The sequence below is a fragment of the Coturnix japonica genome, chromosome 3 (assembly GCF_054131305.1).
Source record: "Coturnix japonica strain WE chromosome 3, WE-NBRP24, whole genome shotgun sequence".
NCBI lineage: Eukaryota > Metazoa > Chordata > Aves > Galliformes > Phasianidae > Coturnix > Coturnix japonica.
In genome coordinates this window covers 45,763,270-45,787,200 of record NC_140665.1, presented here as the reverse complement: position 1 = coordinate 45,787,200, position 23,931 = coordinate 45,763,270, and the positions used below count along the sequence as shown (strand labels likewise).

Here is a 23,931-nt window from a genome sequence, read left to right as displayed (position 1 = left end):
CTGGTAAGGCCTGGAAACTCTCCAAAATTTAAGAAGCCCTATCTGTGTGCTCTCCAGTTCTCTTTTTGTGCTGTGGATACCTTTCTAATCCAACTCAGATGTTGTTTATATTTTGGAGGGCCTCATGCAGCCAGCAAGACAAAACAAAACAGTGGGATTCTGCTCCAGCAAGATAGAGGTGTCCTCTTAGGACAAAGGTAAAAGCACGCAACACTGCATTTGCAAAGCAGAGCTGATAATTTCTTGGGGGCAGATAAACGGACTATTTCAGTCTTGGAGATTTTAATGCATGTAAGGCACAAAGAACAGGGTAAGTGGTGAGAGCCATCTCTAGTGCAGGCACAGGCAGATTCCACAAAGATATTCATTAACTCCAACTTAACTGGCCAACTCCCCCAGAGATTTCTTAAACGCTCATCAATCAATCAGTGACTGCAGCAGCTCTGGGTACTTCAGTCCGCTTCAGTGAAGGTTGGCTGAGTTTCTCCAGTGGTTTTGTGATACCCCCAACCAGTTAACACAGTATCAAGCAACTTCACCTCTAAAACGCCTGAAGATTAATTACTCTGTCACTCTAACTACTAATTAATCTGTTTGTGCCACTTTCCCTCTACTCTGCTTTGTTGGATATTTATACGATGATATAATCTGCACTGTCAACCCCATTTGTCATCAAACAACTGGCTGCTGAGCACCTTCCAAAAATCAAGAGCAGCAAAGCATGAGGCCTACACACTTACACATGTGGGCAGCAAGGCAGGAATTGTGCCCTGGTTTTATGTTCGTTTCTATTTTCTGACTGTGCATCAATATATATGCAGATTCATAAAGCCAGGTTTTACAGCCAACCAAAGCCTATTTCTCAGATAGAGACACTATACCATCACGTAGACAGAGAGATTCTGAACACTTCCCTTTCTGTGTAAGGCAATGAACTAAATCTATGCAGAGGAAAAAAAAAAAAAAAAAAGAAAAAGAGGTAAATTGTGTCTCTTGTCACTTCACAATGACATTCATTTCAAATTTATGTAATTTACAAGTCAAAAGATAAGTGCAACTTCCCAATGCCACAGCCGTAGCTGTCAGAATCCATCAGGAAGCCTCAGGCTGCTCTTTGACTTTGGGATCACCAGCGACAATGCAGGCCTTGGCAGCAGCAGTTAACTGGCCGCTGTCAGTGATGGATGAGACAACAGAATGCAGTTTGCTTTTTCACAGCTACATCAATATGTCCTGCCCTGCTGACGGGCAGGGCAAACCTGGTTTTGACAGCGAGCCAGGCAGATATGATCCCAAAGACACTAAGGAAGCAGAGAGGAGCAGTAACAAGGTGTCATCCTCATGGAGTCGCTTTTCTGGCTGTAACTGCATTCTAGCAGATCTCCAGCTGAATATTACCAGTGATACATCCATTATGGCCCTGAAAATTTGCTCTGTCTACTCTAACCGCAGCCAAAAAAACACACGGTGCACAGGAATAGGCCAAATGCTAGGAAATGTGGGCAACTCCCATGCTGTTCACAAACATTTATGTCCAAACCCAAGCACATTCTCCATTACAAAAACAGAGGCAAAATTCCAAAGTGCAAAAAGCACCTATCGTGGTTAGGGACAACTAACAATCCCTGACGGCACTGCTATTTGGAAAAATAACCTCTGTTTAGCTCCATCTGCAGCTGCGGTTCCACTGAAAGATATGCTGCTCTCCCAAACAATTTCATCAAGTGATTTTTCTTTTTTAATTCAACATCACGAGAGCAGGATATCCAGACAGAAATGGCCATGGTCTGATAGGGAAGGCTGGAGAGCTGATTAGAAAATACAATACACAATGAAGATATCAACACTTACTCTCAAACAGCTAAAACTGTTTTCAAAGTACACAGAAGCAGCAATAAACAGTTCATATTTCTGTCCTTTCAGAGAACAAGCTACAAAGGGCAACTCTGAGCGAGCCAGTACTGAGTGCCTGTCCCTGGTAAGATGCTGCCAGCTCAGGCACTTCATTGTTACTGCTCCATTCCTCTGGACGCAGCCTTGATGGGCACTTCTGCACCACGCTCAGCCCCTTGGTGACCCACTCTGCTTCATTCCCAGAGCACTCAGTAAACCTAACTGTGTTCTCCAGCGTTTATCACTTACCCTGCTTTAAAATCTAAGGGTGTATGCCAATACCAACAAATTTTTTTACACAAAGCATCTGTAGCGTTGAGAGAGCTTGTCAACAGAGACTCCTGTTCCCTGGTTCCTCACCTCAGTCCAAGGCTTGGGCTTGCTCTATGGCACACCTTATCAGTCAATAGCCTTCACTCTGGCAGAACCCTGAGAATCAGTGCTAGTACTACACGTGCATCAGCTTTTCTCTGCACAAGTGCTTGGATAAAGAGAAGGAGAAGACCATCAGTGGGGGGAAAAAGGGCAGAAGTGTTGCCCACCTGCAGCTCGGGCATGTTCCCACTACAAGGAAGAGGCTACTGAGCTAAGCAGGTTCCCTCCTCATCCCTGTGAGGAGGGCAGGAAGCCAGGCTAGACCAATAATATCAGTGCATGATCATTTTCTGACTTCACACACTTGCTAACGGGATAAGCTGTGTGAACTTGGCATTTCTCCCAACTTTATTCACAATTCCAAACCTCTCTAAATACACTACCTTTCCTCAAGCTGCATGGAGAGAAAAGGTATCACAAAAAATGAATCATCTGTTCTGTCCTTCACATTACCACTTTAGAGGACACTTCAGCAGCTCTTCTGTTTAAATCAGGTCCCCATTCCAAAGCAGATTATAAGTAGGTATATTCTATCACAGTGAAAATACATGCCAGTCAAGAAGTCCATACCCTGCTCCCAGTGTACCTGTCACATCATACCTGACCTGGTGACAGCAAGCTTCATCTGCAGTCTGTGTTATTTGGATGTTGTGGAAGTGAGCTAATATCTATGATGTCATCTGTTATCAGCACAATGGCTATCTGATGTCCACAAACTGGATAATGCTGGTGATGGATGTAGCAAAAACTGAGTACTAAGTTAAGTCTGAGAGAAGGTATTGCAACTGAAAATTAGAAGTTCAAATGTCATCACCAGACTACTACAGTGAGCAAGCTGAATATGGGAGCCACTGAAGAGGAGTCTATAGAATGTCTTTTCAAACAACCATTTTCTCTGACTATGCTTTCTCTTGAACAGAATGAGCTAGTGAATGACTCACTGGTCTGTCTTGGGTTAGCTTGCCTCTATTTAAACCAGCATGAAACTCTGCACCTTTGATGTGAGTTAATTAAGCTCAGATGGCTTTCCCCAGACTGGCTTCTGCAGCTTTGGAAGAGAAGGCAGCCAAATTAGGCCCATCTGTCCAAATGGAAGGGAGTCCTCTCCTGCCACAAAGTGTGCCTCATTACTCACATGCCTCATATTATAGGACAGGGGCTCCCTTCCAAGAGCCCAAGTGTCAGGAGAGGGAGTTTCATGGCTGGCAACAGCTCCCTAACATACCAGGTATGTGGAGGCTTGCACATGAACCACAGTTCTCTGCTGCCAGCTGCTACACACGGAAGGGTCCATCTACAAAGGGATTTCCTGAAATCATCTTTTGTTTAACTGGTGGAACTTCTTGGTAAGAATAGATTTATAAAAGACACTTGATTTCCTTCCTCCCTTTCCTTCTTTAAAAATAAAGAAGAATCTTTCAAACTGGAGTGGGGCTGAGCTAACTCTCTGCCTTGACCCTGCAGCCAGTTTGTATAACTGAAGTCAGTAGGAGTTCTGGTAGCCCCTCAGCTGTCAAAATGGAATCCCAAGAAGAGAAAAAGTATCCTTAAAGTAAACCACATAATCAGGTGCAGCTGCTAGAGAATGGGAGGAAAACATACTCTGAATCAGGGGATCTACCAAGATCTGGGGAAACAAAGGCAGAAAACACAACTATGCATCTTTAGCTCTCATATTCCTCTTAAAGGATTTGATTCTGTAGAGGAACTGCAGAAGTTTGATCAGATCCCAGGCTGGCTCTGCCACAGAACTGCATGTCAGTAGACGTACTAATCATACCATGCTTTCCCAAAAAAACAAGATGGAATATGACATTTACAGCTTGAGATGTTCAAGTAAGAAGTAATGCACTAAACAACAGCATACAAACCTATTCCTTATAAAAATCATTTCAGAACAGAAACACCACAGTGTTTCAAAGCAAAACCACTAGGAACAATTAGGTCATCAGCTTCACAATTTACAGGATCTTCAATAACTAGAAAATTTGGTTCTGAGTTTCTGTGTGTGATATGTAAATATTACCAATGCAGCAAAACCAGGAATGGTTTAATGAAGAATTCCTTCAGTAATCTGCTTAGAGTCAGACAAGTTTTTCTAGGAAATATCTACAGAACTGCAAGTGAAACACATACAGTTGGGAAACATGAACTTAACAAAGAAGACCAATTCAGACCTAAGATCTCTTTTCTCTTTGTTACAGAAGATTTTTATGAACATCACAAAAACTAAATAAAAGGTTTAAAATGAAAGAAGCACAACTATCAGTAATACACATATGCACAATACAGACATGCACGTACATCCTAAGCAGTGGTAAATATTTATATATGTAACAGAACATCATGGAAATAGAAATTATCGAACAAGCCAGAAGCATGTTTTTGTGACACACCTCATGAAAAGGTTCCTCCATTAAAGCAACAAAAATGCATTAAGGAGATGACCCAATAAAAGGTTTAGAGAAAGTGGGACTCCCCAGAGAATGTGCCACTAAATGGGTGAAAAAACAGCAGGTTAGGCTTTAAGGGTAATGTAATTGAGAGTGGGCTGTAACTTAAGGCCAGTTATAAGCAGAGCAGTGCTTTGGAGCCCGTTCCATTAAAAATCTGAAGAGGAAATAGATGGCACCATCATCAAGGTTGTAGATGATGCCATCCTTGAGCTACATTCATTACACTTAAGGGCAGAGTGGCCTGACCCGAACCTCATGAAACTCAACATGGACAACCGCAATGCCCTGCTCCTGAAGAGTAGGCCCATACACCAAAACAGACTGGGGACTGACTGGGTCAGATTGTTCTGCAGAAACGGGACAAAGAGACTTGCAGAACAGCACCAACAGCAGTGCAGCCAGAAGATGGAAGACATTCTACACTTTTACTTGGCACCTGTCAGGCCATGCTTGGAACACCACCTTCAGGTGTGCTAGAAAGGGGTCAAAGAACTGACAAAGTAATCGAATGACCTCAGACCAATGTCAATGTGTTTTCAGGGTTTTGAACCCTTGCCCTGCAAGAAGATGCTAAGAGACCTGGGAGATTCAGCTTGGAAAAAAAACCAAAACGATAGCTTTGAGGAGACCAACCTGTAGCACATTGGTAGCTATGGAGAGGCTACCAAAAAAGTGGTGCCCAGTTCCTCACAGTGGTGTATGGAACAACAATGTCAGACAACAAGCGTAAAAAGATATGGGAGAGTATTCAACAGAATTATTAGAAGGAAAAAAGGTTTATTATGAAGACAGCGAAGAAGTGGAACAGGATGCCCAGAGAGGCTAAATAAATAAATAAATGAAAAGTTAATTTCCAAGTGTTAAATTGAGGTTGCTGAAGCACTTGTGTGTGCAAATGCAATCACATATTGTTACTTCCCTGAACAGGAAAGTAACCTTCAACTCATCAAACTGAAATAATGGTGACTCTTTTGGGTCACGAATGGCAAACATTGTTAATGAAGTAATAACCTCTCTACATACCACATCAAGGTCTTGGGAAACCCTCCGTTTGCGCAGCTCTTCCATCCTCTCACACACATCCGTGAAGCAGGTGTTGTAATAATCTGCATACTGCTGTGCAAGGTCATCAATGTTTCCCAGTGAGCCATCCTGTAGTGGAGACAGGAAAGGAAAAAAAGGAGAAGTTAATCAACTTAAAAATCAGGTTTAAAAGTAACAGCACAACCCCGATGGAATCACATCCCTGCAGCATGGGCGGCACACAGCTCACAGATCATCCTTCCAATGAGTTGTGGTGTCACAGCAGCTCCTCAGGAGCACACGGGTCTCTGCTAATTCCTGCACAGCCAGAAGCAGCAGGGACAGCAGGGCACAGTACTATTCCTGGGCACAATCTGCCTCAGTGCGCTCCCACCCACAGACAGCCATATTCCATCTGGTTCTCCAACCAGCTGCCTGCTCACTTCATTGCCAGTCATTACATATGTTCCACCAACCTTATTTACTGGGAGTAGCCCTGCTTTCCTTGACAATCATTAACAGCAATTTCAAACATTAAAACTTATTGCTTATAAGCACAATCAGCGAGACTGCAAACAATTCCAGCCAAATGACTTGAACAGGAGAGTTTATAACACCCTCAGAGACACCCTGCCAGTAGGTCTTTTAAGATGCTCTGGAGGCAGAAACAGGCTTCACTTAGGTCCAAATCTCTGCTCTGCTAGGCAAGATTGCCACCCCATTAACAAAATGGCAATAGCCAGGTCCTAATTGTAGTCACCTATTAATTCAGTCTTTTTAAGTGTTGGATAATTAAAGGAGGGGGGGGGAAGGAGGGGGAGGACTGGATTTTATACTTGGCATTAGAAATCTTTATAAACTTCAGAGGGGGCAGGGTGGACTAACAATTTTTGGTACAGTAAGCATACACTTAACTAAACCCAAAACAAGGAATGGAATACTTCTGTTTCTCTTGTTGTCTAACTTACGTAAGAGCATGTGTTATTGTATACATTCTTCAAAAAGGCATATGTTATTGTTTACACTCTTCAAAAGATAACAACCTTTGTGTATACATTCTGGGAGATTACCAATATTCCGCAGCATTATTTCACTGTTGCTATCAGTAAATAGATGCAACACAAACATGAAATTGTCTTCAATATGAAGAAAAAGCTAAGCAATTAAGAAAGCATTTAAAAATAATTATGCTAATAGTATGCCTAGGATGCACTGCAGGGTTAACATATGAGCTAGGAGGAAATCTCTGAAACAGAAACCACATCTTACAGAATCTATTGCCATTTGAAAAGAAGTAGTTCCATTTTCTGTGTTAAGACTGTGCAGGAGGGGCAGGTCCGTTCTAACAAAGTATCAGCTCCAGGTAATTGGAACCAAAACACTCCCACTTCAAAGTGGATGCCTACCAAACCTGAGACTTGCAAAACACACTTTTCTTTTTTAAAGCACATCTCCACATGCCCAGTAGGTATCGAAAATTCCTCAGAAAGGTTCCCCAGAAGCATCTGTGGTTTCTTCAAACTAGTGTGTGTGGTACAGATGGAGAACAACCTGTGCATCACTTGTTGGAGCAGCAGAAACAAAATAACTATGCTAAGTACATACATACACACACTTCTCTATACATGCTTGTTCATTTTTTACTGTATTTCCTACCTCTCAGCCTGCCAATAATCTCACATGGGAGTCTCAGCTGTTACAAGATCGAGTTCCTTAGCACAGGAAGATCTCACTTCTAGGACTTTTGGACTTTACACAGCTTCTGACACCTTCCCATGCCACTGGGGACAAAAACACTGGCATCCTTGAGAAAGAGGGAGATGCTGAAGCCTTCCTTGCCTCAGGAGCAGTGGGCAGCAACCACACACATTCTCCAGCTACCTTTCCTCCCAAGCTGTCATTTCCAAATAGGCTGGGTAAGAAAATGACTCCCAAACCCACCTGAGCCAGGGGACACTCTGCCAGTGGTCACCATGGCCTTGGCTGAGCACACAGGTGCTGGTGCCATGCACACACAGGGTCTGCATGCTCTGTACGGACAAGCAGCTCCACTGTGCCATGGAGGATAACAAACACCAAACAGGAAAAGTAGCCCACAAACATAACCTTCAATTGCTCACTGTTGCAGGCAACACAAAAACCTGCATGAGTTACAAAAGAGATGACATGAAACCCTATTCCCAGCCATTCCATCCCAGCACACTGTGACTCTGTCAGCCTGTCTCCTTCCTGAACTCTGGACACATTTAAATTTCATGTAGTAAATTTACTGGGGAATACATGTGTGTAGTTAATGTTTATACAGCACAGCAGTTGCTACTTTAAAAAGTTACAGTAATGACTCTGAAATTGAGTAATGTACTCCAAATCCAAATATATCAGGTGAGCTTCTGTTTAGCTAAGTCAGCACTACCACAAGTGGAGTTAAGACTGGATAAGACAGCAGCCTGCAACGCACAAAGGATCTAAGAAAGCTTTGCAAATACTCTCTTTTCACATATTTTGGCATAAGATTCATGGAGATTTCTGCAAAGGAGGTCTCCAGAAGTCTAAAGCCTTGTGACTATCTCTAAAGGAAAATGAGCTGGGTGACAGCTCCCCAGTTAAACTCCACAGATGAAGGGCTGTGCCATTGCAACTGATCACGTGATGGTAAAGAACAGCCAACTGAGAAGTGACAAAGACCACCAGAGCCACTAAGCCTGGAGAAACTGAGAGCACTTCAGTCAAGGCACAGGACACAAGGGAGGGGCTAAGATCCAAGCACAACTCGTGGTAACAAAAAAAAAAACAACAACACTCCTTCCAATACTTGAAAGGAATGTATGAACAGGAGGAGGTACAACTGTTAACGAGGGTGGACAGTGATAGGACAAGGGAGAATGGTTTTAAACTGAGTCTGGGGGGTTTACGTTAGAGATTAGGAGGAGGTTTTTCACTCAGAGGCTGGTGACACACTGGAACAGGTTGCCCAAGGAGGCTGTGGATGCCCCATCCTTGGAGGCACTCAAGGCCAGGCTGGATGTGGCTCTGGGCAGCCTGGTCTGGTGATTGATGACCCTGCACATGGCAGGAAGGTTGAAACTACATGGTCATTGTGGTTCTTTTCAACCCAGGCCATTCTACGATTCGATGAAAATACAATGACAAAAATGTAAATATTTGTATTTACATCTCTGCTTTCCAGGAGGTTGTAGTGGAAGACCCTGATTAATCTACTTTTTCCTCTGCAGCAAAGAGCTTTTCTGAGTTTACATGGAGGATTATCCCAAAAGCACTGCTTTTGTCAGAAGGAAAAACAGATCCACAAGTCAACTGAAGCCAAAGACAGCAAGTATTTCATACCAAGCAGCATCCATTCATGTCACACACACAAAAATAATGCCATAATTGTACAATTATGTATCTATTACCTCATTTGTATAATGTACAATTATGTACATTACCTCATTTTTTTCCTCACACATGGTGTGTTAAATGCATATGATTACCACCATCATCCACTTCTATTATTTAAGTACTACTGAAAACATGCATAACTAAAGAAAATAAAGCTTCATTTTTCTTCATTTTCCTCCTGTGCTGCTGACAGCTGAGAGGACCTACATGAGACATCTGGTGATGTCAGACTGGAGATACAAGAAATCAGCAGATGACTTTTGAACTCTAGATTCTTGCTTGTCAATGCCTTGAATTGAAAGCTTCTCCAAGCAGCTCCAAACTCCCTCACACAGACACTGCCAGTGTGCTTTGTATTCCAAGTCTGTTTCTGAGTTGAACAGAGAGAAAAATACCCACATGTAGAACGTTAGCACCCAGCTTAAGAACTCATTCATCTCCCTTGCAAGGCAAAGGTGGCAAAGATAGTCATAGGAATTGTCCAAAACATTCTAAAGATTCCCTGATTAATAAAACAGAACAATAAAAGCATTCATAACTAACAATACTTTAAAGAGATTTCACCCTGATGCATAAAGAATAAAAGTTGATGTAATTTTCTTTGCAAGCCAAAACCTAAAGGATTTTAAAAATAATAGAAATAACAGTCAAAACTCATTTGTTTGCTTATTTCTATTCTTCCTTATACACAGCCAGACAGTGTGGGCTTGGTTCTGTTACAAAAACAAATTTGAATCAACACTCCAGTTTCACAGCTATGAAAACAGCATACAGCCATTTGATACCCAAACTAACAAGCCAGTGTAACTTAAAAGTAAGCCTTCAGCTATGCACCACTATGTCCCACTTTGACACAGGGGCAGTCCTATATTTGAATTAGCTTACGTGATCCTAACAAAGAATGGCATAGCTTTCAGATATATTCTTAACGATATAACTGTAATACAGCACCCATGATGTGCTCTTCAGTGCTTTAGGTCAGTAATGTTGGAAAAAAGAAGACTTCATGACAGTTCTTCTTGTTCCTTTACTACAAATATAACAGTTATTAAAGCCCTGCCACGAAAACCATTGTACACCAGTTGTGTTTATTGCCACACAAACTGCAACGTCCAAGATATGTAATCCCACTGATCTTCTCTGGAGAAAAAAAAAAATAAATTGCAAGCAGCAGAAATATTCATTACAAACACCATTCCTGAAATATTTGTAAGAAGCAACAACATGTTTCTCCTCAAACTCTGCTACTTTTTGAGGCATTTTCAGAAACAGCGTGACTCTCAGAAAAGCAAAATGACCCACTAATTCTGAAGGGGTGAACCTAAAATTATTGCTTAATAAAACACTTTAATGAAAACTGAAGTTATCTCAGATTTCTAGCTTTGGTAGTCAAACAACGCTCATAAATTTCCATCTTATAATGTATGCATACAACATTTCTTGGCGTCATAAAACACAGGGTAACAGATGAATTACCCTGGAATGCCCAGAGAATTAGTTCTGATATGCATGTGAATACCAAAGGAATCCATCGAGATTCATGTTAATGGAGTGACTACAAAGAAGAGCTGGAATGATCTGATACACTTATTATGAAGCTGAGATTTATCGGTCACTGCACATCAGTTAGCTTAACACGCTGCCAGAGTCCTTTGTATTTGACATCTAAAAGTATAAGGAGAAAAATGTTTTGTCAGCAAGCTTCACTGGCAGTAAAATTAAATAAGAATACATTCATATTTGAATAACAACTACAGTAAAACAGAAACTACCAGGACAGGAGGAATAACTGCCTTTGCTAGTGACAAAGGTTCTGTGAACCTGGGTATGCACCTAGATCCTTGGTGTACATTCTTTCTGCTCTAATTTCCATGCAGAATAAGAGTTTAGAAGAAGCCAAACAAACCAACAAAAACCAACCGAACCAAAAACACTCAGTGACAGTTTGTACTTCACAACCTCAGATTCTGACACAGTATTACAAAGCTGCACATTCCAGCCCATCCCCCTATTCCAGCAGCTACGGATGCCAGGAAAGAGGTCTTGGTTATTAGGCAACTGCACTCATTCTCCAAGCCAGGGGGTGGAATTCATGCAACTGTGAGAGTCTCCAACTTGTAAAATAAATGTGAATGCTATGAGCCTGTTTGGTCAGACAGAGGCATCTCCAGCTGCGTTTGGAGATACAGATGACAGCACACAAAGCAGCCACACAAATTACAATCGCCATACCCACTCCAGCTATAGCCACAGCACAAGAATAACCTTGGGAGGTTAGGAACAGCTCAGAAATTGGCAGGAAAAAATTGACTTCTTTCTGGTCAGCGTATAAGGAAAGGATACAGCCAAAGTAAAGATGGTCTTTTGCAACACTTTGCAATCATGCCCTGGCAAAGACATGCCTTTGACCTTCTCAGCCCAAGATGAGAAAAAGCCATTTGCATATTGAGACACAGGACTACTGTGTGGAGAACGGCTGTAAACATGAGAAGCTTATTTCTGGCACTTGGATCTTAACAGTAACACCTACCAAAAATGTGTGGAACATGATTATAAGTTTAAATAATACCTTTTGTTTGGATAGCTGTAAGGAGTATAGAAATGGAAGCCAGAATGTGGTCCAGAGCAAACAGGCTTGTTTGGGCTGGAGAGAAGGAAGAGGGACCAAAAAAAGTTGTGAAATGGGAACATCTGTGGAAAGGGAATGTGTTTGTGCATAAGAAAAGCACTGTTTTCAGCAGGACTTCACACAGCCAAAAAGATCTTCAGAACTAAGAACTAGTCTACCTAGACAGCAAGGGATGCTCAGGTTTCCATGGGACAACTCTGAACAATGCAGCAGCCTATTAAAGACTTTTTCCCAATGTGGGCTCATAGAACCTTGTGTATACTGCCCTAAGCAGCCATGATGTGGCTATTATAATTAGAAAGCTAAGTTTATTTTCCTCTTCAGATTGTTGCCATTGTTTACTTTTTATTCCTTTTGTTCCCCTTCCTCCTTTCCCCCCCAACTTTTTGGGCTGGCTGTGGAACTGCTGTCCCCATCACGGTCATAGATCTAGGCATAAAACTGTGACAGCACTTCCTGCGCTACAAATTGTACGAATACACAAATTTAGGCCACTCATCTAAAAGAGACTATTTCACATTCTTCCACAATTCTTTCTAAGGAGGCAGACTTACATCAGGAACACATCTTTCCAAATTACACCAGTTACATTTCCATGCACCTCTCTGAGTAGCGCTTGTGTAAGTTACAGTAATACAGACTCAGATGATGAGGGCAGTTATCCACAGGAAAAACTGCAGAGCCTCATGATAATTGTGTACAGTATCGATTTCTGACTCTCTTACCTGTCCCTTGCTAGCAATGTATTTCTGCCAGGAATATGGTCATCGTTTTGCATTCTGGCTTTGCTTCAAAACAGCTGCTGTTAAAAATATACCTAATAAGCTGCTATAAAAATGTCTCTGTCTATTCCTAGGGCTCAGAAAGGACAATTTTCCATTCAGGAGAAGAAACAATTCCACCATGCATTAAGTGGCAAGTTCAAAGTCAATCTTGACAGTCAATGGGGTCAGAAATGTGAGTGAAAAAGAAGAGTGAGGCCAGGGAGCCTCACGCTCATCTTGATATTCAGGGGAAGGCATAAAATACTCAGTGTAGGAGTCATGACATTTTTATATTGAGAACAGCTATTTTAGATGAGTTGAAGGGTTGTCATGGTTCCCTTGACCTCTCTATAGCTGGATGTTGAGAGAACAAAGAAAACACACAGATCACACTGATTCAATGGAAGACTTTCTGTTAATTTTTATAGCATCTGAGCACTGAATCATTAAGTTATGTGGCTTTACAGATGGTTACAAAAATAGATCTAATAACGCCGTCAATCTCTCAGCAGTGTATTTTAAACAATTTGAGATTCTTTACAACAAATAGAAGGCACAATGGTGCAGTCTGACAGAAAAGATTTTGTATAATATATTTGAAATAATTGATATAGCCCACTAAATTCCGAATACAGTTGCTCTACACCCAGAATCTTTATAACGAATCACACAGCTGTGCAACCCTTTTCCATTATATATGATACCATATCATATCATTAAAGCAAGAGAAACTCTTCCTCTTTTCAAAGCTGTTGCAAATCTAACACTTCCTTCACCAACTGCACCACCATCTTTTCCCCCTCATTTTTCACTGTGAAGTCCTGAAATCTCAAGGTGTAACAAAGCACCTCTTAAAAGCATTGCAAATGTGATCTAGTTTTCTCCCCCATAGTAAATTAAAATCAGTTTGAGAGCACACTATTGAAATTCCTCTTTCTGGCATGCAACCAAGGAAGTCCTCTATGTAAAAAAATAATTTAAAACAAAAATTTATAAATATATAGATATATAGATATATATATGTTAAAGGAAAAAGTTTTATCTATGCAAATGTACATTCCAACATCCTTATAAAGTAGGTATTTATCAGAAGCAGAACCAGCTCTTTCACATGCTTGTTATGTTGACAGACAAGATTATAAGCAAATTTTTTGAATAAAAAGTTTGTTCAAAGCATCTTTAATGTCCAGCTTCCATAATAACAGCATATTATCCCCCTCTCCCCAAGGTGATCTGCAATAAGCTCATCAAAAAACAGATCAGAACTCTTAGTCTACAATGATACTTGCTAGGCCATCACTACCCACCCAACTGGCCATCAGTCAGGCACAGGTAATCGCTGCTGGCTTGTAAGGCAGCATTAACAAACAACTCCTCAAGCCATGCAAGAGCTTCACCTGACATCACTTATTACTAATTTGTGTCCCTTGTTATAACTGCCTCCTCCTTTCACACAGTGCATTTGCCAAATCTTTTTCCCACATTGAATGGAAATGCATCCCTCTGTATACATCAACTACCTTGGCACCTGGGAACAGAAACAAATGATATACTGAAGAGTGACAAGAATTAAGAACGAACTCTAAACTAAAGCTTCTTTTTACCAGCATTTGCAAACGGTGATTCCCTCAAAGCTGGATGTACAGGTGAAATACAGTAAAACAACAAAAAGCACTGAAGTAGCTCAATGAACCAAGAATCACTTCAATCTTCTTTAACAATGACTCTGCTGTATGACTTCATTTTCTATTTCAATTGAGGGAGGGGAAAAAAAAGTCAGAAACTACTATAAAATAGGGGCTTAAGTGTGAACATACTCTAAGGAACGTGCCAATATGATCTTGTTTACGGAGTAGGCAATGATTTTTCAACTGTTTTTGCAGCTTCATTTCTCTGTAAGTCAACCTCCATGCAGGAATGACATCCAGAGTATTAATACCATCTACCGGTACACTGATCTGTTTGCTTTACAGAATTTCATTGTAACCTAATCCTTTTAATCTTGAAACGAGTATGTATCAACATCATAAACAGCAATGAAAGCACAAAACTTTGGATTGGTAAAACTAATTGGATTTGTAAAACTTACTGCATCAACACATAGCAGCAAAAACGCTCACAGCACCACATCCCTTACATATTTACAGTTCAAGCTCAAGGTAATTTTTGCCTGAGATGGAATATACACAGGTTCATATTAGGGATGCATACAAGAGGCATATATGTAATCATCACCCTATTACTCAAGGCAAAGAAAAACAGTTAAGTAAAATAATTATTTATCCAATTTGTTGGTCCTTCAGTAGTTTCTCCAAACAAAGCACAGATTTGTTTCTTCCAGAGCTAAGAAGTTTTTTCAGTCTTTAAGTTCTTTGTGGAGGAAATGGTATTTTATTATTGTGCTCGGTGCTCTATTAAAAAAAACAACAATAATAAATGGATAGTGACAAATACCACCTCTGACCTTCGCATCTCTACTTGTATGTCTTTCCCGGCACCACACTTTACCCTAAACTTTGCTATGCTTTTCACCAGGAAATAAGTTGCTCAGAAAAAGGAAAGTTCACTGAAAGAAATTTCTTATCCTTCTTCCTCCCCACCCCTTTTCCTGGCTTCCTCAGCACAACATTGTTTCGCTCCCCTTCATTTCTCTTTCCTGAAGTTTATTTTCCCCCCTTCTTGTGCGCCAGGCCTTAGGTCCAGCACAACTATCCAGCCTGGCACTCCTGAAGGACTGCAGCATCCCCGGCCCAAAGAAACCCCATGGTGCTGGCTGTGGGCATATAATGAGCAGCTGGGGGAGTCAGTCATGGCCACTGTGCCCCATGACAGAAGGTGCTGTGTATCCAGTGACACAGCCCACCGGTGCAGATGGCAAGGAAGCTGTGGGATCTGGAAAGCCAGGCTGCCTGCACTCAAGTTGCTTTCTCTGAAACTGCTGGAAATTCAGCAGCTAGGAGTCTGGAAGATGCATCTTGATCTTCTGCATGCTTGGAGATTAACCTCTCCTTCACTCCTACTGCTTCCTGACAGGCAGTGTTTTACCAGAAAAGGAAATAACCATAATTGAATATGGCAGAAATCCATTTTTCCCCAAGTAATCTTAACAGCAGAAGAAACAGTTTCCTGCAACCTGTGCCAGCCCTGCCCATATTGCCAGAGGAGATGGCCCAGCCCCGCTGCCTTTGCAGCAGCCTCCCAAAAACAACCTCAATGTGCCCACCTCAGGCCTCTGCCAGCTGGCCCCAGGCCTCCAAACAGGGCTGCAAAGAGGTAGTGGTGAAGTGCAGTAAGGGAAAGAGAACCCAAACAGACCCCCAAAAGCCTGGAAAGCTGCATAGAGGGGAACTGAACACAAGGATGAACTCATGCCAACTACATGTACTCTGCTCCCCACCATCGTCACAAGCACAATATCAAGGGACTACAAGAGCCTGGCAAACAACTTATTCCTGCAGACTTGGAGTTTTCTTCAGCTTTTGGGTTTTTGTTTTTTTTTTTATTTGTGTGTGTGGCAAGAATCAGGACACAAGGGATATTTTTCTTGGGGATATTTTGGTTTTGAAAGAAAGGGCTTATCCCAGTTTGTATGTGAAGCCGGCATAATGACAGTCATGTTATTTATGAGGAGCAGTGGCAATAACAAGTTTGCTTAAATAGCCAGCCCGCATTTACACAGGGAGCCAGAAGCAGAAACCAGACAGCAATGTGGTTAACTTCCCCACTGCTCTCATTTATTTGTTGCGTGGGCTGTTCTTAGCACACCTTCCTGCTTTTAGCTTAATAAAATAATACCCACAAACACAGTAAAAACAGAAAAACTGACTCTGCACTGAAGCACTTCAGTGAAGCGCCAGGTTCTGACTCCAACACAGCATTGCCAATGCTTATTCTTAACTGTCGCAGGTAGCACAGAGCTGAACTAAACATAAAGCTGCTCATGCAACACTTCATGGTGCTTGGCTAAGGATTTTATCGTTTTAACTAAGCATCATGAAGTCTCTTTAGAGAGTGCTTTATTTAGGAGCAGTAATGCACAACTATCAGGGGGATTCAGTTCATTTAATTAAGTTGAATACAATTACACTCCAGTGGGTCTTAAAAATGCAAGAATCTATTTAAATATTATTTAGATGCGTATCTTTTAACTACCACAGACTGCACGGGGCTTCCTGTTTATATCAATTAGGGACATCAACCTAGCAGTAAGAATTCTCTCTCTTGTCAGCGTATAATCCTTTCTGCTCTGGAATCTGGTATTTTATTTGCACATTTTCCTTCAGCTGTGCACAGAGATGTGCATTTTGCATTCCTGTGTGCCCATATTGCTTCATCACTGCCAATGTGCTTCCTAATTAGGCTAAAGAGGACTCTTACTCAAATAAAAGAGAAATATTTCTACCTACCTACAGAGCAATTCCTACAGAGTCCAGGCTTGAAAAACTGTGTGGTTGCCACATCTCCCAGGTGTTTCAAACACACGTTTCTTTGAAGAAGCAACATGTAATTTACTACTTTCAGGAGCACCTCAGCAAGGAGTAAGCTATGTGCTTGCTTCAAGAGAGTGCTTAATCCCATGGAGCTGCCTACCCAGTAATGCATCCCTCTGATAATACTTATGCTTTTGCTGGTCACTGAACGCATTACACAAGTGTTGCACATCATATTCCATGCTTCAGATGGGGGTGCATCTCTGTGAAAATCACCACGTGGTGAAGGAGAACCTAAAAAGCAGAAGCTGGCAGAATCCTACTGTCAATAAAGCATGTGAGAAATCATGAATCTCTACCAAACCCAATAGTTTGATGTGATCAACCCAAGGCCCTGAACCACAAGTCAAAAGGCTGCAAGACACTTGGACTTGGAGAGTAAAATAAGTTGGCACTTGAACAACAACACAGCAACCTGAACATCAAAAGGAAAGCATCCCATAAACTAACCATTTGTCAGGAAAGGTGTCATGCAGAAGAAAAACATCTCACCTAACTGTGAAAGAGATTGTAAGATTAGAAGAAAGCTTCCGATGGATGAGTTTCCTCAGATTCTGCTTCTGAGATGAAAGCACAGCCTGTAGTCACAGGGCACACCAAGCCGCAAACCCAGCAAGTGTGGCAGGACAAGCTACGTACCTGGGCTAATCTCAAGAGCCACAAGAACAGCAGGGAGCTCTCAGAGCAAAATGAAGGCATTACACATTACACCACTTTTCAAAGCATGAATCATTAGCCCCAAACCAAAGGATACATAGTAAACCTCATGCATGAAGAGCCAGGGCTTGAAGGGAAGTCTCTCACAAAGAGAAAGGAGAATCACACCTATTGAGATCTCTCCTCCAAGCTTTAGAAGTATGACTGCATATCAGGTCTGATTGGGAACCAGTTACATGTTAACAGGCAATGAGGGCATCAGCTGTATCCAGCAGTCAACAACCCTCTCAGCCTGTTCCGGCAAGCCAGCCAGCCCTCTGCTACAACTTATCCACTTGAAGCACATCTGCAGGTAATACCTTGCACGACTCACATGCTCATTAACAGCTTAACCCATTTTACATCTGCCTGCAAGCAAAACCAAAACAAGGTGCAACCAACTAGGCACCAGGGCTTTGCCTTCTGATATCCCACCACCCTATCATTTCACAGCCAGGCCTGAATCTCCACCACTGACACCCCTTGCCCCACCATCAGACCTGGGCCTCTTCAGGCCTGCACAGTGACCTTTCCCTTCCTAAGTCTCAGCACACGCTCTGCTCATTTCCTCTCACGGAGGTTGCAACTCTTCCTTCCACACCAGCTTCCCAAATCTCTCTTCCTAGTGGTTACCAGCTACTCTTCTCAACTGGGATCCTCTCTCCACTTTTCTAGCCACACAAAGACAATTCTGGATACAGAACCACTGCACATTTGCTGTGTGCCATCACCCATTTGCTCATTAAACTAAATGCATTTTCCTGAGTGAGGTGGAAGTCTGGAACAGAGAGTCATTGCTTTTCTTATTTATTTATTTATTTATTAACTGCTCAAAATAGGAGCCCTACACAGCAACCGCTCTACCCAAGAGAGGGAGGAGGCCCAGAGATGTAATATATTCCTCCTCACCTTTTATATGGCAGTTTGCACCATAAATACCTATCTGCAAGCACTGTGCTGTAGTTATAATTAGGTTTGGCAGATGAAAAAAAAAGAAAAGAATTTGTAGAATCTTTTGTATTCGAAGTACATTTGAGGTGAGGATTAAAAACCACAATTAGCTTGGCAAAGACTACCTGAGGAAAGCAGCAGTCTGCCAGAGAGGAAAAGCAGCATTCAGGACTCACACCTCTTTCTTTTGTCTCAACTTTGGTGATTACAAACTTGACCTCTGAACCGAACAAACCCAATGAGACTCATCAGGGTTGAGTCTGCAACAAAGATCTGCAGAAGCATCCCTCACCATTCTCTTCTCTGCATGAACATACACCATATGTGGAATGAAGTAATTCTTCATCACCGCGCCAATATTTTGATTAAGTCCTTGACCTTATGTTCTCGGTAGACTTCCTGAGTTTAGATAGATATCATGCAAAGCTCAGGCTTTACAAACGTTACCCATCTGCACGTATATACATACTCACTTCCAGACACAAAACCTAAACAATGCACTGTGGGATGTGTGCTGAGCAAGAAACAATGTACCTCGCAGAGGTGACATACCCCAATTTCCCTTCAATTTGCTAAACAACAGACCACGCCACCACAGGGGAGTGGGATGACAGAGGATTAGACTGCATTTCATGCCTCACTGCAAAACATTCAGGTAACAGTAATTAAAGAGGAGAACAGAATTTTTAAAGACTGACAACTATTTTGCACTGCCTACAGCTGAGCAACCTCCACTAATGAAACAAGAAATAAACAGATCTCTTCACAAATCTCTTCAAAGACTGAACAGAGTAAAACACCAGCGAACAAAATATACTGAAAAATAAGCATCTTTCAACTTTTATTTACATGCTGCACAGAAAGCACTGTAGGAATGTTACAAGCTGAAACACTGAGAGAAATTTGGATAACTAAGAAGAGATACCGGGAACTGCCATTTTCCTCTACAACAAAAACACGACCTCAGAGAAACTTTAGAGAAGTATGGTATGTAAAAACAAACAAAAACGTCCAAAGAATTTGCCACGTCTGGAGATTTCCAATGTGCCCTGCCCTGCCAGCAGGAAAACTTCCTCTACTCAGTCCTTTTTCTCCAATGAAATGAAAACAGACATAAGGATACACATCCAGAGGGGGAAGCCACCTGCTTTTGAGTTGAATTAGTGCTGCTGCCTCATTTGTAACAACACAAACCCACCTGGCAACACTAACACATCCCAGGTACTGTTTACAACCTTGGAAAATGGACTGCAGTCTCCAGCTCATGTATGTTAAGTATGGAAATCTGCTGTCCCTGATTCTTATATAAAACAGGACATAATCCCCACAAAACACTCTGAAGCACAGAGTTCTTGAAGTGTAAACGTGGTCATCTTGAAGTTGGAAATCTGAAGACAGAAGTTACAACCAACACGCAGTGTTTAGTGTCTCCACCCTTTTCCTGTTATATGGTGGTTATTTATGAATTCTGAGGTGGGAACACGACAGATAACTGGAATGGAAGTCAGAGCCTGCAAGCTGTGATGCTTATTACATATGGACATAATTACTCTTACGTTTAAAACATTTTTTTTTCTTATTTTCATCCTCACAAAGTACACATTTTGGCTTAAATGGAAAAAAAGATGGTCAGTTTCCATTTACTGTGCTAAGCTAGCCAACCATTGAAAACTCACAAGAATAATCAACTATTTGGTAGCACTGAGGATTCAGTTTACGCCTACATGGTGACACTGGTGGTGGTAAAAAGGAAAGTGATGAGCTTCAGTTAGAAGTAGAACCTAAGTACATTCAATTTGCTTTCCAACCCTAGGATGGTATAAAAAACTTTTGGTCTGAAAGGGTTTTTTTTTGTACAAGTCAACTCCTCCTGCTGTGAGACTGCAAGTACAAAACCCTAAAGAGATGGATGCACTTCAGAACTTGTACGGATACAGTTAAGACAGGTAGAATGCAATACCTGAGATCTCCACAACTGTGTAAAGTCCACAAATTCCACGGCAGCGCTATACCACTATTAAAGACATACATTATGAGTACTAAGATATTACTCTGGCAAGCAGAGCACCTTAAAACCCTCATGGTCAGTACTCTCCAATCCATTTTCCCCCCAGTAAAAGAGAAGAGAGCCAGCTCTGCACAGCAGGGTCAGCCTGGTGCCAGCACTGGGAGAACCATAGAGCTCACCATGACAGAACTTGTAAAGAAATGGCAGAAGTTGTTTCCCCCCTTTCTTGTTTAAAACCCTTGGGCCATGCTTGGTTGCAGTGTAAGTAAAGTCTCATGCCCTAAGCTCGTGACATCTTTATGTAAGCAGTGCAGAAATTAGACCCTTTATCCATTGTGCCACTTCATCTTTTGTTGCACACCCACAGCACCTCCAGGAGCAAATGAGATCAGAACACCCAGCACCAAAACACTGCTCAGGTGCTCTTCATTCAGCACTGCAGCAGGCAAGCTGATAATTCTCATTAACACAGTTTGACTCCTGCCATGCCCATTACAAAGCTTTCAACGTATCGCCCTTATTATTGTATTAAATAGTTACCTAATCTGCTTTATATGTGCCCTCCCACACATCAGGAATAGGCCAAAAGCAGAGAATACTGCCACATAAAATTTTAACACATAGTAACCAGAGTAAAATGCAGTTTATCGTCATGAATACAATAACAGCAATGAAACTGAAAAAGACATATTTATATTCCTGATAATTACACTCATAAGCTTCCATGCGTGTGTGCACCCATGCACATAAGAACGACTTGTTTTTCATTTTAATTATTTTCATCCGCAGGCCTGATCACGTAGACTGATCTCAACAGCATGTTTATTCATTGTACAGGGCCACAGGGGGGTAAAATCAGCACAATCCAATGGGTCTGTAACACAGCTGACCTGAAACAGTACTCCAGTCTGACCATGGACCTCAGGAGCTTGTCCTCCCATTTACTGTATAACATTTAGTAAAGAAGCCTGAAAATATGATTTAGAAAGCATTGTTGTGTTATATTCTTAAGCTTGTTCATCTAATTTTCCACTTAAACCTTGCTTAAAACTGTTATCCTGGTAGGTTACACAACCCCCACTCTCAATTTCAAACTCTTCACAAGCAATATGCCTCTGGAGCTAGCTCAAAAAGACTTACCTGGTGTCATAAGAAATTGAACTGTTAGGGATTCCATTATACACATCTCAGTCCAAATAGAAATAGCCTGTTACAAAGCACACAGGCACACAAGGAAGGTTTGTTATTGCTTTAAGCATGGAAAGACGTTCCACTCAGCTCCAGGAGATTAATACAGGGCCAACGTGCACACTTCTGGCTTACATTCCTGCTACTGGACAGCAGCAGTGCAGCTCTTCTTGCTTTAAGAGCTGCTGTTTTTCATAACTTAAGTTTGTGTTGAGAATTCCTGGATTTGAATGCATTTTAGTAAATTATTTTGCTATTTTTTTCCCTGCCAATGAGACAGACAAGCCTCTTGAAAACAGAATGACTAAAAGCTCTCAATGCCTCTTTATCTCATCACACATGGGCACATTCTTCTTAAATGGAGAACGTGCTTTTAGAGCAGAAAGCTAATAGTTTAGAGATTTGCACATATTAAGCTTCATTCCTTCTCTATTCCCATTTCTTCACAAATACATGGAATCCAAATTCCTGCAAAGCAATCCTGCCATTGCACAGACACAGCCTCTGCCTCCTCCCACAGCCAATAAAAGACACAAAGCTGCAGGTTTGTTAGTCATGGGCCAGGTCACGCAATGGCAAAGCAGAAAGTTATCAGCAGCACTTCGTGTCAAAACAGGTATTGTTATCAATTATTTTTCAGGGTGATTAGAAATACTTCTTATTCATCTTGTATTGCTTAACCTACAAGCATACTCAACAGCCATTAATACCCCAATAATAGGCAAAATGGAAATGAACAAAGCTTGTGGCTCTGCTGGAAGAAAATGCTGTAAGAGGACCGAGCCTAAAGCAGAGTTCCACACGATTGAGGGAGACTCCAAGAAGGCACAGTGCTCCAGCATCCTCTTTTGCATTGCACAGCATCTGGAGAGAAGGTGGCCCTGAAGGAACTGGCCCAGAATCAAAGCTAGAGCTCTAGCTTTTGTCCTGGAGCTTTAATTGGAAGTTGGAAGGACAGCAATGCTCCTCTCCTCTCCCCTGACCTGACCTGCCATCCATCTGCTCCTGCCTCATGCCCTAGCCAGCTGCGCTCATGGCCATCACCAGTGCGTTAACCACCTGCACAGCAGGCGTGCCAGCAGGAGTAATTTACATCCAGTTCTGGATGGCACCACGCTAAGTGAGATTAATCACTATCCAATTCTACAGAAGGTTATTTGCTCTGAGATGCACTCAAAATGAAATGCTTTCACCTGACTGTAGAAAACTGTAATTAAGGCCGTGTACCATAACACACTGCATTTTGTGCAGTGCAATTCCATTATTTGGTGGTCTGCGCATGCAAAACTTTTCCATTTCTCACATCACTTTTTACATTTTCTTTCAGTTTCTAGACAATGCCATTTGTTCCTATCCACAATAGGAAGGCAGAATCATGAATGTCAGTCTTGCACTCCTTCTTGTAACAGAGTGAGCTTGGTTGATTAATTTCCAAAATGTATAAAATATGAGGAAAAAGTATTACAAAACACTAATAATGGAGCCGGTATTCACAGCAAACAGCAACACAGTAGAAAAGAGAACATATCTCAAGATTTCAATTTACCTTAAAATACCTAGTAAATAGCAGCTCTCAGCAGACAAAGAAGAGTAATAAAACCTCCTGTACTTCTTCCTCTGTAATTCAAAGGCCACGCAAACTCTGGGTTTACCTTCAGAAAGAACAAAGTGGGCACCAGAACCAGAAACTCTTATCACTCCTGACTGCACGGAATCTTGTGGAGACCTTGCTGCCTGATGGAGACATCTGTGTTATATGACCTGACATGTGAGAAAAAGCCTGGACCAAAGGTTATCTCTCTTCATAAAGGGATTAGTGTAACCAGGCATAACGTTTTGTGGAGACCAGAGGAGAAGGAGACGCAACAGGTTACGTTTGAAAAATAAAATTAAACATCTAAACTGAAAGCCACTCTCCATTCAGAACCCTTTATCTGAAGGCAAAATATAGCCCACTTCACGGCTCCATAAAACAGGAAAAATGAGAGGTGCTGGTTGGAAGAGCAGAAGTTATCCTGATAGGTTTATCCTAACTCTTGCAGCTGGGATGCAATTTTAA

General features: G+C 41.7%; 1 protein-coding gene across 9 annotated transcripts in view; it reads right to left on the bottom strand.

Annotated features, from left to right (window-relative positions):
- LOC107311550 (SAM and SH3 domain-containing protein 1) overlaps positions 1 to 23,931 on the bottom strand; it is a 482,619-nt gene that overhangs the window by 90,475 nt on the left and 368,213 nt on the right. For 8 of the 9 annotated variants that reach the window (XM_085541462.1, XM_032443944.2, XM_085541464.1 and 5 more), the window contains one exon: positions 5,748 to 5,876. In XM_085541462.1, the coding sequence (XP_085397588.1) occupies positions 5,748 to 5,876 (129 nt within the window). Of the gene's footprint in view, positions 1 to 5,747; positions 5,877 to 7,403; positions 7,425 to 23,931 lie in introns of those variants that run through there. The other variant, XM_085541470.1, reaches the window with a different exon arrangement.